Genomic DNA, 17,505 nt, shown 5'->3' on the forward strand with positions numbered 1-17,505 from the left:
GAGCTGAACACAATTCCAAAATACAAGAACAGTTTAAGGAAATTAATGTACCTGATGTATTTTTTTTTCGGTTTTATTTCCATTAAGCTTTAACCAACAATGTGGGTAAATTATTAAAAACTCTAATTGATAGCAAAAAGCTTTTCCCCCCTCTAAAAGCCCTAGCATTTTCTTAACAGACATTCAGTTTGCTAGCTTTTCTCAAGAGAAATGTTAGAGACGCATCTCACTGTAAGAGTTATATAATTCCAGTTTCTACAAAAGTTAGTTTTGGTTACTAGTTTTTTGATAGATGATTATGGAAGTTGTGTTGTGGTTATGTTCATACTAGACAGAAATGAATGGTCTGACCTTATGTGAACTATTAGGCAATTATTATAGTTCAGACAGCAGACTTGCCCAATGCCTTCATGGAGAGGGGAGCCATCCTTGCTAAAAAGCTACAACTGCACATGGTCATTTCTACTCATCTGCCAAACCAGAAAAATGTCTCAAGTAATGATCATATAGTTTTGACAATAGGGGAATACAATCAGCATCACTGAGCTTGGGAAGGTGTTTCGGGAAGTTAATTCTACAAGAAGACTGAAAGAAATAGACCAGAGGAAGGTGCAGGGAAAATGATATGGAAGGGAGGAAGCTAGAATGTTAGGGATGAAGCAGAGAAGCAGCCTATTGAAACAGTACGGTTCTACTTAGGTCAATAAGCATTCATTAAGTGCCTCCTATATACTAGGCATTTTGGAGAAACAAACTAACTAAAATATTCTAGAAGCATTTAATCAACTTTAAAATGCATACCCCCAGTCTATTGAAAGATTTTCATTTCATTCTTCTTTCTTAATCAGAAAAGTGTCAAATTAAGGTGCTCCTTAAAATATGGCCAATTTTAATTTAACTTTCAGGGAATAAATCACAATCTTTAGTTTTCAGAGAAAACAGAGAGGGGTCATCCTTGTCTCCATTACCATTCCCCTCATCATGCTTCTAGTTCAGCCAAATCAACATTTATCAAACATCTCCTGGGTGAGAGGCGCTCTGCTAGGTGTTGGACATATAAAGATAAAATGAGAAACATTCCCTTCTGTTAAGGAGTTCATGTTCCAATGAGTAAATAACATGCCAAGAGTGAGACACAACTGCAACAGTTTGAGGGGAGTGCATTGCCAACTTGGGGGTGGGGGAGTCAGAAATGGTTTCCTGATCTCAATGCTTTTGCCTACACTCTATTGGGATTGGGAGTGGTTATTTTACTTTATTTTGATAAACATGTTATTAAGGTAAATTAATATTATACCAAAGAAAAATCATTTTAGAATAAGGATTCTTAACCTAGAGTCTATGAGCTTACTTTAAACACTATTTTGGATAACTATATTTTAATTTACTATTTTAATTTAGATAGCCATATTTTAATATTTAAGACAAATTAAAGAAATGTATTTAAATAATTTGGTATTTTAATTAAGTTTTAATTTCTTTCCTCTGTAATCCCATGTATTTTATATGTTGCATTTAAAACCTTATTCAGGGTAGGGTCCCATAGACTTCACAAGACTGCCAGAAGGCTCCATGACAGAAGAATGGTGAAGAACCTTTGCCTTAGAGATTTAAACTATTAGATCTTCTTTTGGTTGCAAGTATCTCTTTTTCATATCTTAATTCTCTAAAACCAGTCAGAGAAAGGGAAATTTCATGAATTACTACTAATTTCTTTCCCTTCTGTCTCCCTACTAAAGACTTTTTAAAAAAAAAAACAAATGAGGCATTTAAACTGGTTGGAAGAGATTAATGAATAGAAACGAGTGCTTTAAAGAGAAGATATATTCTGGACAATCGAGAAATTAAAATGTAAAACTAACTTGAAATAAAAATATTTATAATATGTTGTACATTTATATATTTATTTGCAGTACATCTTTATTTTGCAAACAACAACAGCAACAGATTGCAAAATACCTTAGGTTATAGGGAAAACTTCTTGAAGTTGACTAATGCAAAAATGTTGGGGAATCTCCTATTTAGGAAATCTTACAATATTTTCATAAGAATGGTTTAATAGAGTTTCCCCTAAAGACCGAATGGGTAAATGTGTGACATCTGAAATCTGAAGAAACAGTGTCTGGGAAGCCACACGTGGCTTTATGTTTTATGCTGCTCTCGGTTTAATTTCATATCATAGAATGCTAAAGTTGTATGGGATCTTAGAGATAACATATTTAAATTTTACAGATGAGGAAAATGAGGCCTCAAGAAGTAAAATAACTTGCCCTAGTCATGTAGCAAGATGGGGATAAAAGTAAAATTAGCACACGTCTTCTGATTCTCAAGGAAGTGCTGTTTTTGTTAGATCACTAATGCCCAAATAAAGATCAGCATCATGGCATTACTTTTAAACTGCTTATCATAAGCAGCTTAAATATTATGTTGAGGTTAAATAATTACATGGCAAATGTGATTCACAACTAAAGATTATGAAGACAAAAGATAGCTCCTTATGAAACAGCTGCTAAGACCTGTGACACCTACTCATGAAGTCACAGGGAAAATAATAATATAACTGGGGGGCAGCTGGGTGGCTAAGGGGATTGAGAGTCAGGCCCAGAGATGGGAGGTCCTGAGTTCAAATTTGACCTTAGATACTTCCTAGCTATGTGACCCTGTGCAAATCACTTAACCGCTATTACTTAGCCCTTACTGCTTTTTTTCCTTAGAACCAATACACAGTATTGATTCCAAGACAGAAGGTAAAATTTTAAAAAATAACAATACTATAACTGTAACATTTAAATATAAAATAATACTATACAAAAGCTAATTCAAACTAAATGGGATAAAGAAGGTCAGTCTAAATTAGTGAGATATGCCTTGCAGAATTATCTAAAATATAATTTTATTACTTTTAAGAATATGCACATAGGTAAATCAAGATATTAAAATTATAGAGACCTGATAATAATGTGATTTTTATGGATATTTAAAATTTAGTAATAAGAAGAATCTATTTTCAAATGCTTAAATTCTTCAAAACAGGCTTTTTTAAAAGGTAAAGTATTACTGTGAAATAGTGTTTATCTTACTAATTTGCTTATTCATAAAAGAAACCCCTGCCCCAAAACCATCACCCCAAAATATACAAATTGCAGTCCAATTTTTGCTTAATCAGAAACCTGACCCATGCTGCTCCTGAGCCCTTGAGTTATATGACTTGAATTTTTTTAACTTGCATTAAGATGTAAAAACAAGCTCATACAACCTAAGGGCATCAGAGACCCAGGATCCATCATGCATTGCAACTTTGCCACAGGCTTCTAATAATAATAGAAATAAGACTAATATATTGTGGAATCTGAATTATTGAGATTATTTTCGGTAATCGGAAAAAATAAGCAAGAGAGTCTTTTACATAAAAAATAGCTAACTAAGAGATGCTTCAGGGTTGACAATGGATGCTATAATAAATGGCACATTTATGATTCCACTATTGGATAGACCCCTAAGGTCAGAGTTTTATATTCAAAGATAGCATTAAGCACCCATTATGCCCTCCCCCAACTCCAAATTATTAATTATTCTGGAGCTGATTATACAGTTTTGATTAGCCAAGTCTTTTGTTGGTATTCTTAGATTTGTTTCCCTCCTTTGGTCCATTTCATTTCTCTGTGGCAATCAAACCAATATGATATAATTCAGGAGAAATTAAAAAAAATATTTCTCATTATAAAACATTTATGGAGGAGGTTAAAATGGTCTAAAATGAGATCTGTGTATTTCCTTTGTCTCTACTCTCCCTTAGTCTTCTTTATTCCCATGGACAATTGTGAGTTCATTGGAATGTCACTGTTTCTGAGCGTTCCTGACAGGTAATTAGCATAATGAATCAATGCCTACCCTGGACCAAGTGCTGTAGCTCTTGACTGGCAAGGAATGCTGCTGATCAGGCCCAGTGCCTGCTTCTACCAGAAAAAGTGACCACTGAAACAAAGGCTTTTAGGGAATGACAAGATAAAGAGGACAATTTAAATCAAATGAAAAGCACTTTGGCAAAAACCCTGGAAAAACATGTTCCTCTTTCAAGGAGATTGGTCACACTCTAGTTCATCTGAGAATAAACTGTTTGAAGAAAAACCATAAATAAGGAAAGCGCACTGAAATATTATTTGAGTATCACAAGGCGTGTGGTCAGCGTTGTGCTGATATTGGGGAGGTCCGTTACCTCTACCCCCCCTCCTATGAGGTAGATAGAATTAACTACTTACGGCTCACTAATTAACTGGTCATAATTAGCTGTCATTCTCAACTTGCTTCTGGGGGCATCTTTCCTCAGCACTGCTCTTATCCTGTTAATTACCTATATTTAAATCAGTGGTGATTATGTCATTATGCATATGGTAAAGCTGTCCCAGCTAACCTGAAGTTGTAGCTATTTCTTAAAGGTAGAAGAAGTGAATGTCTACATATCATATTCCATAGCTCACAAAAAATATAAGCCAAGGTTTTTTAACCAAGGGTCTGGGAAATAATTAAGAAAATCTTTTAAATTGTATTCCAATAATGCTTTCTCTTTGTAATCCTTGGTATTTTATTGAATGCACTTATAAACATTATTCTGAGAAGGGGTGCAAGGTTCCAAAGGCTTCACCAATGACACTAGACAGGACTTTCTGACTTCAACGTTTCTTGAATAATCAAACAAGGATCACTCTTCCTCTCCCAACCCACTTCAACCTGCTTATACAAAAATGCAAGACCCCCTTTCTCCCTTGGTTCTGCACCATCTCACCATCTCAGTGTGATAGTAGTAAGAATGTTCTGGTAAATATTTAACAATCAACTCTCTTCTTCCTCAAAAAAGTATATACGACAACAACTTAAGTTGAATGTACATTATTAATGTTTTCATCATCACTTTCTTAAGTCTAAATAATTAATGAAATAACAAATCAAACCCTGATCTGTAGCTTTTATCAGTTTAGAATTCTAAATGCCAACACTAAGAATTTAACAATCTATCCAAGCTGGTTGGGGATGTCAAAAGCACACTTTTGAATAGTAGTAAAAGGAGCACTTAACTCAGTAGTAAGCGGACCTGGGCTTGCGTTCTTGCTCTGGAACTTTTAGTTTTGTATCCCTGTGGTAGCTATTTAATTTTTAAAGAGTCTTCTCAGTCAAAAGGAGAGAGACATACTTGCATACCCGGATCCACAAAGTTCTTTGGGACAGATGCTTTGTAACCATAGAGTGCCATATAAACCTAAGTGATTATAAGTACTTCTCACTGCCGAGTTATTATAGTGACAAGAAGTCAAAATTCAACTAAGAACGGAATGCTTCTGTTTAAGGCACTAGTGAACACACACTTGCAAGCTTTCTAATCTTTGAAAATTGCCACCACTAAGCCCTGTCCAGACCAGTTCCAGGGCCCTAGAATTATCACAAGATCATATTGATCTAGAGCTGGTAAAGACCTCAGAGGCCATCAATTCCAACCTCATCATTCTGTAGAGTAAGGTCAGGAAAGGTTAATGAATTGTCCTAGATGACACAGATCATAAGCATTTAAAGTAAGATTTGAATCCAGGAGCTTTGATTTCAGAGGCAGGCATTTTTCTAATGATATGATAATGCAAACCAATGTTTTAAATTCATTTAAGGCAAAAGAACAATCGCAGGCTATGAATTAATTTTATATTTCAAGGTCCTTTATATTTTACATTTTGATATATGCCACTAATTTTATTTGGTCTAGGACCATCTGACAAAACTTTAATTCATACAAAAGATTATAGAGATACATAGTTACTATATAGATTATGACAGTAGGCTGAGTACTTTGGTAATTAAAAAATTTTCTGTCTTCAAGGAATTATATACAAAAATACTTTCATTCACTAATGACTACCTAGTCATTAAAAGGACATCTACTATCTAAATATTGAGTGGAAATTCTTGGGTTTGAAGTCTTAGATTTAGAGCTAGAAAGGAAATGGGGAGATGTCAGTGAGAAAGGAAACAAGAACCTTCTCTTTGTCCATAAAAGGGATCAGAGGTAGCTAGAATGCTAACTAAAATAAGCAATTTAGAATACACACAAAAATAGTAAAACAATGCTTGACTTTTGACTCATCTCTACTATTGCTAGGCCTATATTTCCCTAAAAGATAAAACGTATTGAAAATGGTTCTCCATGTCTCAAAACATTTATAGCAGTTCTTTTTTGTGTTGGCAAAGAACTAGAAATCAAATGGATGTGCTCATCAATTAAGGCATAGTTGAATAAACTGTGTTATATGAATATGGTAGAGTGTTATTGTGCAGCTGTAAGAAATGAGGAAAGTAGGTGATTTCAAAGAAACATAGAAAGACTTAGAAGAACTGATGCAGAATGAAGTGAGTAGAATCAGCACAATTTGTACCATAACATCAATATTGCATTTAAATGAATAATTTTATACACTTTTTATATCCTTATAAATAATAATATGAGAACAAAGAGAGCAATTTATACTGTGACATCAATACTATACAAATGAACCATTTTATAAAGCTTTTTTATAGATAGATGAAGAATAAAAGAAGCAAAATCAGTAGAACAATTTTTACAACTAGAAAGACAATTAACTTTCAAAGTTCTAAGAACTATGATTAATACAATGACCATCTATTATTACAAAGAATTGATGATAAAACATACCATTCAACTCCTAACAGAGAGGTGGCAGATTAAGGGCTCAATTCAAATACATATACATGGGTGTATACACATACACGTATATTTAGATACATGTGTGTGCAGCCTATGTGGACATTTATTTTGCTTGACTACACCTATTTATCAGTCAGTCAATAAACTTTTATTTAACATTTATGTTCCAGAAAAAAAATTAAAAGCTACTGGTTTTGGTTTTATTTTTATTTCTTTTTATGATGAGGTAGGAAATGGGAGGGTCAGGAAATAGATTTTGTTGATTTAAAGAAAAACACTGAAAAACAGAGAAATGGGTAAATGGTAATACAGATGTGAATTATGCATGCAGTTTCAGATGAGGTCATTCTCTTGTTAGCTTTATAAGAACTCTCTCCAGCAGTGGGGGCAATCCATAAATGTCTGTAATGTGAAAGCAAAGCATGCTAATAAGATTAAAAACAAACAATACAAGGCTAATGGTGATGAACAACAGAGTAAACATGAATTGCAAAGTTCAAGGATACAGGCCATGTGAAACATGACAAGCCTGGCTGCAGAGACATGTATTTCCTCTGAAAAATAATTTATAAACTCTTGAGTTGTTCAGTAATAGCTCCATTTGAAAAAAGGTGATTTTTGTGTACAGTTAGTGATGGATTCATGCCGTGATAGATCAATCTTGGACATTAATGAATTCCATTATATATTTATTTCCCAAGTACACGTGAATTTTACAAGTCCAGCACTCCATTCCCGGGAAGCCCAGACTCAATCAAATGCTTACTTAAGGCAACATCAACAGTTAAGGTACAAAGTTATACTTTACCAATCACTGTAGCTTTTAAAATGAGGATAATGTATAGTACATAATATATTTCACAACTAGAATCCATAAAATAGCTAAAAGCCACCAGTGATCAGCAAATTAGTAAAATAAATCTTATATCTCTCTTCACACCTTTTAAATAATGGTTGGCATAATTTTCTTCAGTAGTAACTCTTAGAGAGAGCTTGCTTTTAAATAACAAACCATAATTATTCCTAGGAGCAAAAGGAATAAACCCAAATATGATTCAGTGTGCTTGGGATTCAGGGTGTTAGGATTTAGTAGACTGTAAATTTTTTAGAGAGCAAAAATTTTCACTTTTCATCTGTATCCTCTAACTAGAATAGTGTCTAATATATAGTAGAATTTAATAAATGCTTACAGAAATAAAATTTACTCAATAATGTTTCCAATATTTAGAAAATTAGATTTCATATATATTATATATACATATATAACTATACACACATATGATTCACAACTGAAAATGATTCGACTTCCATCTGTGTTCTATTTTTCTGTTTATAGATATTTGTGATCTTAAAAGGATATATATGAACATTTAGATGTTAAAGTCATTATATTTTCTTTACAACTTAAGTAATATAAAAAAATACAAGGATCCCCTGAATGCCAAAAATACATATCAAAATTTCTGTGTTTTTCAGAGGACCCATAGTATTTCCCCAATAATCTTAATTATTCACAAAAAAACCTCCTGTGATACATTGAGGTAAAAAAAATTTCATGAATTATTCAACCCATGGAAAAATGGAATTATCTTAAATATAGTTGGATTAGCTATGTCTCCCTGCATATTTATTTACAATAAATTTATAATTTATTTATAATAAAGTTTCAATTCATAAACAATATTTATAAAGACAGTTATATCCACACAGAGCCAAATATTTATTAAACTGTGCTATGTGATCAAATTGATGCTGAGGATTAAAAAAAAAAGAAAAAAATGAATTATTTTTCACAGCCTGTTTTTATTTTGTTTTTTACCAAAATAGTAATTTTAGACTATCTTCTACGATTTTCTTCATGGAAGCACTACTACACCAAGGGTATGATGTTATTTTAGACATACAGGAAAGATAATTATAATATATGACTTCATTTCTTTGGGGAAAAGATACTTTTAGATATTCTTATTGAAGAAGCAACTTCATTCACAACTTATTAAACAAATACATAATCTTGGAATAATCATGGATTAAAATCGTAGATTATGGAAATTATGACATCTGTATTACAGCAAGATGACATTATCATATTTGATTCTCGCAACTGCTCTGGAGGTAGGTGCTATTATTATCCCCATTTTACAGATGCAGAAACTGAAGAAAGTAGAGGTAAAGTGCATTGCCCAGGGTTACACAGTCAGTAAATGTCTAATGCTCAGTTCTAATTCTGATTCCAAGTCTCTATCCACTACACTACCTAACTTGCTTTCAAAACACACAGTCTACTGACAGTAGGCAGAGATATGAATATCTCTCTATAAAGAGAATGTCTTTATGTGGAGACATATCTACACATACTCTACCTGGACCTCTATCTTGAGCTAGATTTCCCCCTCTATTAAAAGTCCATGGAACCCAGTTTTAGTTAAGCTGCCACTTAACTATTTTCAGAGTAAAGGGACACATTTAAAAAAGATCTCTGGAAGGTAAATGGCAGGTGCCTCGGTGGCTTCTCTCAGTCTACAGACAAACTGAAACTAGCAGCGGATTCTCCTAAACTCACCTCACTTAGGTGAGATCCCCTGAGAGGATGTATTTAGTTGGTGGGCATTCAACAAAATAGTTGATCTCTTAATATACAAAAAAGTAAAGCTTGATTACTCCTTGGTCAAATAATAATTAAGTTCTCATTCAGTTTTATGAATATAGTTATTAACTAAATGCATAAAATGGTGTGATTGAATTCTAACAGCTGTGCCAAAAGAGAGTCTACCCATGATCCTTTGAACGTACAGATCCATAGACTTGAACATAAAGTTCAGGAAGTTATTTTTTTCTTCACACATTTAATCAGATGTCATTCAATTTACATATCTGGATGGCTTGCATACATTTTTTTTTTTCTGGAGCCAAAACAAACCTTCAAAGAAATGGCAGAAGTAGAGTGAAATTCAAAGGCCCCCTGTAGAGCCAATTAACAACTAAAAATATTTATCTAAGCAATCATTTAAAGGCTACTTGACTAAGTATGTTCTTAAATTCTAATGAGGACAGATAATAGTCCTCAGGAGCAGATTTATATAGGTTTAGATTTATATATTATATTATAGTATATTAATATATTATATTCTATATTATATCCACATATATGTATATGTAATTTAAGATGCAATGCTCCTTTTTATACATTGAGAAATGATGAATAAATTTAATAGAGAATCAGTATAGCTCTAAAATTGTAGGGAAAAACATGACCATGTTTCTTCCTGCTAGTGAGTTTTACTGGTTCTGTAAAACAAAAAAACACATATATGGATGTTTACTTACATGATCAAAGTCCATGTGTGTCAGAGAGAACACCATTGACATGAGATTATATTGAACTCTTTTTCTACAGACATATGTACATACCTGGATGTATTTATTAATGTTAGGACCATGAGCATTCGATTGAATGACTAAATACATTTCTTCTGGAGTAGTACAGGGGTAATGTTTATAAGTTGTTCAATATCAAAGGCTAAATGTTCCATAAGGAGAATATTAGGATTCTTAGTATGAATTCTTGGGGTAGAATCCACAAAAAGCTAATTTAGTCTTGCTATTTGGAGAAAACCCAAATTCCTAATAGATGGAGCTATTTAAAAGATAAATAGATTGTAGAGATATAGTGAATTTCCCTCTTTTGGAGTTCTTCAATGAGAGCCTTGGTGCCTCCTCTAGGTTATGTTATATGAGCACTCCTTTCATGTATGGCATTGACATAGATTGCTACTGAGGTCTCTTCAAACTCATAAAAATGTCTGTGATTCAGTGATATTGTTACAAGAGTCTGACAAATTTCCCCTTCCTTGGAAAATTTATCTTTGAATTATCTCTAGGTTTCTGCAATCCTATTCTCTTCTGGTCCTTGTACTTGTTCAACCACTATTCAGTCTTCTTTACTGGATCTTTCCCTGTATTAATAATGTTAAGTGTCTCAGAGGGCTGTCCTAGACCTTCTCTTCTTTTTCTGCTCTATTTTACTTGCCAATATCATCTGCTCTCATGGTTTAAATTATTATCCCTATGTTGATAAGTTTGAGAGCTACTAATTGAACCCTATCCCCTCTCTAACTGCCAGACTTGTATCTCCAAATGGTTATTAGGCATTTCAAATTTGATGCCACAGAGAGACCATAAACTCAACAAGTCCCAAACTGAACTCAATATCTTTCCCTCCTAAAATCTCCTTTAGGAAAGTTAGTAAATTTGAGGGCACCAGCATAAGCCATTTTGACTCAATTCCTCCACTCCTCACTTTTTTATCCTTACTATTCAATCTATTCCAAGTTCTGTCAACTTTACATTCATAGCATCTCTATTATGTACCTATTTTTCTACTCTGTCACTTCCACCATCCTGGTAAAGACCCTCATCACCTCATAGGTGATACCTCATACCTCATAGGAGGTAGCCAGTATTACTAGCAATAGTCTGCAAGTGGGTTTCCCTACCTCAAGTCTATCCCCAATCTAGTCCATCTCCTAATTAGCTAATAAATTAATCTTCCCTAATCACAGATCTGATGATGTCAGTACTTTTATTCAAGAAAGTCCATTGGCTTCCTAGCACCTCCATGATCAAATATAAAACCCTCAGTTGGGCATTCAAATGTCTTCAAACTTGGCTCCTTTTCTGTTTTCTTAGAATTTACTCAGCTCCATATATTTGGTTAATCCATTGACACTGTCCTCCTTGTTGTTCCTTGAACATGACATTACATCTCCCAACTCTGGGCATTGGTATAGACTGTCCCCTCTGCCTGGAATATTCTCACATCTCATCAGTACCTCTTGGCTTCCCCAACTTCTTTCAAATCACAGCCAAAACTTTATCTTCTGTGAGAAGCCCTTCCTGATCTCTCGTAATGCTAGTGGCTTCTCTCAGCTGATCATCTCCATTTTGTCTTGCTTATTCTCATGCAATCCCTCCAATGAGTCTGTGAGCTTCTTAACAGTCTGACTTTTGCCTTTCTTCATATATGAAGTTTTTTGTATATTGTCTGACACATAGTAGGCACTTGGAAAATGCTTACTTACTATTAACAGTATACTAGTATTAAGTATTCCCATTTCCATTTGAAAAGTTTTACTCTCAGTTACATTGGTGTATAAAAATAAGAAGTGACCTAAGCTAGAATTATCTTTTCATGAGACTAAAAATAATAAATTCATGTTTTAAATTATTTTCATTTTTAAAATGTCTTCTGCATACAATTCTTTGATGTAGTGGGGTGGTACAAATCTAGCCACTTCCATTTTCTATAAAAGAAAATGAGGTCTGATGCCTAATTTCACATATAGAAGGGACAGCGTCTGAACACACATCTAGGTTACTGCTCTTGGCCAGTGTGACTCAAGTAAGAAACTGAAGCAACACTTCTCTAGAGGAACCCAGTTAGAAAGAAAAGAAAGGCATAACACTCTATATCCATTCTTCCCAAGATAATTTAGTCATGGAATATTTTTGGTTTAGTTATATAGCAGCAGAACTCAAAAAATTCATTGAATATAAGGGTACAGAATAGTTTTGGTACTGAGAAAGTTTTTCAAACAAAATAGAGAAAATGATACCTTTTTTCCTACTGAAAATCATTATAGTACATATTAGACATATAGGTAATTTAATATTTAGAGGAAAAATTGTTAGAATCAAGAATATCTCATAATGCTACACCATTCACAGATTATGGAACACCATAATTTTGTGAAACATAATTTAGTGAATTCTGCTCTAGTGAATACAAATCAAGATAACATTTCTAATATATTAACTGCAGTTTAAATGAAAGATTATATGTAGTCAGCTTTCAGTTATCTTTACAATGATGAAGATGCTTGCCAAAAATCCCCCCCAAACTATACATCACTATCTAGAATAATTTCTCCATTTCATTTGTACTTTACCTGTTATATGTCAGTGAATTCAGACAACAGAATGTCACAATATTTTTAATGAAAAATATTCTTGCAGCAAAATAATGATATATTTATTATTTGTCTTTATTTATACATACTTAATTTACATATTACCCATTCATCCATGCATTCATTCCAAATAAATTTACTGAGAACTGCAAAGGATACACCGCCCTGTTCTTAGATTCTAATCAGTTAAATAACAGATAGAGGTAAGTAACATATAAAGATGAATAACAATTTTTAAAAGTTCAGTCATAGTACAATACAACAATACAAGAGATATTATTAAACAGCAAATATGTTAAAAAGCCAATTTAACACTCCAGACAATACATTTTGAATGAGAATAAGGACAGAGAGATCAGTATGAGCTAGAATGGTTGAGATATTTTCAGATAGGTCATGATGGATGAGAAAAGAAATGTAGGCAGGTTATTCCATGAAGGGGAAACATTATATGCAATAGCATAGATATTGAGACATGTATGTTTGGAGGACAGTGAGTAGAACAAAATGCCAGGAAAGTAAAGTTTTTTATAATTCAGGTATGAGGTTGGAAAAGGTAGGTAAGGTTCAAGTTCTGGAGGGACTAGAATGTCGATCTAAAGAGTAATGACATGACTGTAAACCATTGGGGAGTTCTTGCAACTGCAGTCAGATAAAAGGTCAAGATCAGAGGCATAGATTGGAGAGCTGTCTGCCTAGAATAACAGAATTTCAAGGCTGGAAGGGGTTTTAGAGATCATGTAATTCAACTTCCTCATTTTATAGATGAGGAAAACCAAACCTAGAATGGTAAAGTGATTTTCTTAAGCCAAATAGTTCACTAGTGACAAAGCTGGATTTAGAACTCACATCTGATTCTCACATAGATTTTTCTACTCTTTTATCATTCTCTTAAAAGTTGAAATATTAATACCATATTTCATTTTTTTGGATTATCCTTCAATGAATTTTTAATGTTAAAATTAGACTAGTATAAAATATAACTATACAATTTTAGGTAAATTGCTTGACCCACAAGGACAATGAGCTGGCAAGCAGATTAACTAATTGATTTGGTGAGACTTAAGAAGTGGAGAATAGAATGTTTACATGCATGTGGTAAATCTTTCAACCAGGCAAACTATTATAAACCATACACATTTTTGTATTAACAATAAATAACAAAAAAAGAAAATTCAATGTCGTTAACATTTTGTCTTCAACATCAACATGTAAAAATAATAAATTATAACTATTTATTTGTAAGCTTTTCAGGGCAATTTTCTTTTAAGAGGAAGTGCACATTTTAAAAAAAAAGATTCAACTGTCCATTCAACCATCTATCCACTCAAAAATAATTTCTTTTGTGCCAGCTAGTTTCAGTGGACCATATCAAAGGCAAGAAGAGATACAGAGATAAATAAGGATATGCATGGATTCACAAGGGATGACTTGGGGGGAGGGGTTGTTGATAAAGGGGGAAATAAGAAGGGAGGTAGAATATTTGGCAGTGTTGAGATAGGAGGTAGAGAGGGCTATTATTATTATTAATATTAATGTGCAATCATCATTGTGAACTCCCCCTTCATTTCTCTTTTAAGAAAGCTATCTATTCTATAAGGAGTAAAGAAAAGCTATTTCTGATCATGTGTGGCCTCTAACTACTGATCCACATAAAGAATATAAGATTTCAGAAGCAAATATTTCAACTTTTAGGCTTTAAAAAATCCTGCTAAATAGGCAAAATGTCTGGGATTTCTTCAGTGTAAGGAATGACTTTGTAGATAAATTCTAGGGAGTTACCAGGGACATGTAGCTACTAAGAGTCTAAATCATCAGGATATAAGTATAAATCCTGATGATTTAGACTCTTAGCCTGACACTTTATTCTAGTACTATATATATTATGCAACACTATATTTTAAAATGTTATACTTGTAAATATAAGAATGGTTAAGTAATTAGAATTAGGGCATGTCAGTTAAATACAGCTAAGAACTATCTGAAATCATGGTTATATCACTTTATTGGGGGTGTAGAGGGCAGACAAATCTGTGATTTCATTGACATAGGGAATTCCTAGTGAGAAAACTAGAGGTATTGATAATAATGGTTTTGCAATTTACAGTCCTTCAGAATTTCCCTTGGGTAACTAAGAAATTAAGGATTTGTCCAGGGTAACAAAGTCAGTATGGGTCAGATGAATGGCTCCAACCTAGATCTTTTTGACTCAGAGTTAAGCTTTCTATGTGTTATATCACACGGACTCTATATGTATTTGATAGCAGGACTTGATTTTTGTTTGTGGTGCATGAGAATCTTTTGCATATGAATTATTAAGTCATATCTGCCCCATCATCTATTTGTATATTTTTAAAAAATCCTACATATAGGATTTTTAATTTATTATAATTAAATTAAACTTGTTAGATTCAGGAATATCAAGATCTTTTGGGATTCTGATTCTCCAGCCTCTAGTATTATCAATTTCTCCTAGTTTTGGTCATCTATAAGTTTGTGAAGTATATCTTTTATGTCTTAATTCAAAGCACATTGAATGCTAACCAGCACAGGACTAAAGATGGATCTCCACATAACACTGTTAGAAGCCTACCACGTTGATATCCACTAATTAGTGCTCTGAATTCAACAATATATCATCCAGCCATATTTCTCCATCTTGTCTTCAAGGACAGGATATCAGACTTTGTTTAATGCTTTACTAAAATCTAGATAAATCTCTCTCTTTTTTAATACATAACTCATTTTCTTCCATATCTGACCTTTAACTATGCCATTTTTGCTATCAGATGTTTTAAGAATAGCCAGATAGCTCAGCAATATTCTTTTTATACTGAAATTATAACAAAAACTAAAACACTGGTCCAATACAAAAATGTTTTTTTTGCAATTAGGAAAAATATAGTTTTGTAAGATTTATAAGATAATTACCAAAAAATGTTAAGTTGGAAGCTGAATTTTAAAACAAGCTTGGTCACTGTTACTTTTACCTAGAATTATTTAAACCAACTATGTGTAACATATACTGGCATTACTATAATGATTCTGAATAACAGACATTTCTAAAAGCTTTTAATATGTCAAAATTCATAAAGTAATACTGAGAGTTTATCACTTCTATTTTCAGAAACACAGACTGTGTTAGTGTGTGTATATGTGTATGCATGTATATATACCCTGGGTACTCCAAAATGAAAAAAAAAAGAAATATAAGCATTTTATTCTAAACCAACATTACATATATATATATATATATATATATATATGTATGTATATAATTTCTAGAGTGGAATGGGCAATTAGAAGATATATAGAACAGTATTTACTAAAGCATTGTTGTCTAATCACCATCCTCAAATAACATCCATTGACAGCCCAAACAGATCTTTTTCTCTGTCCAGAATTGTGAAAAACTCAGACTATCAAACACATAAACACAGTACAAGCACACCAAGCACAACAAAGCCCTAATTTCACTAGTCTTTATTCCTCTGGTCTTCTTGTTTTTACTTTAGAGATCTGCTATTTGCTAACCATTCATATGGAAAGTGCATTATTTAGATGGATCTGTCCAACACTTTTCCCATTTCCACTCTGCTCAGAAAAAGCCATTAACAGATAAGTCCTAAAGAAATTCAGATTCATTTCAAGATGATGAACCTCATATCTTGTTTAGGAGTGACAGAAAGGAAAAAAATATGAATGAGATGCTCTTTCCCATTGGTTTCTATTCATTTCATCCTCATTTTCTATGGAATGATACTAGACAATACCTGTGAGCTGTATCCTCACAAGGCATTTCTCATTGAATGAACAAAGGGAAAAAATTCAGGAAAGATGAAAGGTGGGGAAAAACTCTGACCTGACATTACAAAAAAAAAAAAGACACTAAGATGAAAACAAAATAGTGTCATGGATTTACATATGGGGTTTTGATGGAATCTAGGGCTGTGTTTTAAGTCAAAACTCACCATCTCAAAACCACTTCTTTTCATCCGCCTGCAGGACTTGAGGTAAGTACGTATACGTTTTCTGGCACGCTCTTGATACTCAGGGAATTGTCGCCTGCATGAGTCAATGATAGCCTGGATCTTTTCTTTGGGCTGCTTAGAGATTGGGACCATTCGGTCCAAGTTTTCATCTACAAACAGCCTGACAAACATCTGTTGGCAAGAGGGAGACAGAGGAGAAGGGTTTGGAGGGCTGCTCTCTTCTCTTTCTAGCTTCCTGTCTTGATTACTGATAGGAAAATACCATTTTCTGGTTTATGCACTGAAGAATTTTGCAATGGAGAGCCAGAAATTTTAAGCAAACACTCTTTAAGGGCTTTCTAAAGGGCTGAATAAAGAAAGAAAGAGAGAGAGAGACAGAGACAGAGACAGAAAAGAATAGACTTGTGTATAGAAATTATGAAATAATCAACAATAAGCTGTAAAATTGAGCACCCCATAACATTTTTTATTAATGATAACTACAACCGCTACAAGTTAATACTGCACTGAGTAGTTTTGGTACTTTGAAAAATACTAGTCTTTGAAAATTAGCAATTGCTTGTTTTGTCATGCATAATTAGGTAAGCTGGGAAAGCAACAAAAATAGCTGATCACGGTTGTACTCTTCAGAGGAACAAGCTGTGGCCCCCTTCATCCACTAGATAAACATGCATACTCACACAACCCAACTCCAGTTTTCAGCTGACATTTGGCTTTAAAATTCTAAACAAAACACAGCAATTTTGGTGTCTGGTTGGCCAAGAGTGTTTCATGTACTTTAAAAATCCTTCTGTAAATTAAACAAACATGCGTCTAAAATATCCACATTTACCGAGTA

At 33.3% G+C, this 17,505-nt stretch overlaps 1 protein-coding gene across 5 annotated transcripts in view; it reads right to left on the bottom strand.

Annotated features, from left to right (window-relative positions):
• Positions 1-17,505, bottom strand: part of NOL4 (nucleolar protein 4) — a 438,053-nt gene that overhangs the window by 80,161 nt on the left and 340,387 nt on the right. For 3 of the 5 annotated variants that reach the window (XM_056823865.1, XM_001380265.5, XM_016431541.2), the window contains exon 8: positions 16,647-16,838. The exons of the other annotated variants lie outside the window; for them this stretch is intronic. In XM_056823865.1, the coding sequence (XP_056679843.1) occupies positions 16,647-16,838 (192 nt within the window). The remainder of the gene's footprint in view (positions 1-16,646; positions 16,839-17,505) is intronic. 5 annotated transcript variants of the gene reach the window in all.

This window comes from Monodelphis domestica, chromosome 3, assembly GCF_027887165.1.
Source record: "Monodelphis domestica isolate mMonDom1 chromosome 3, mMonDom1.pri, whole genome shotgun sequence".
Classification (NCBI taxonomy): Eukaryota; Metazoa; Chordata; class Mammalia; order Didelphimorphia; family Didelphidae; genus Monodelphis; species Monodelphis domestica.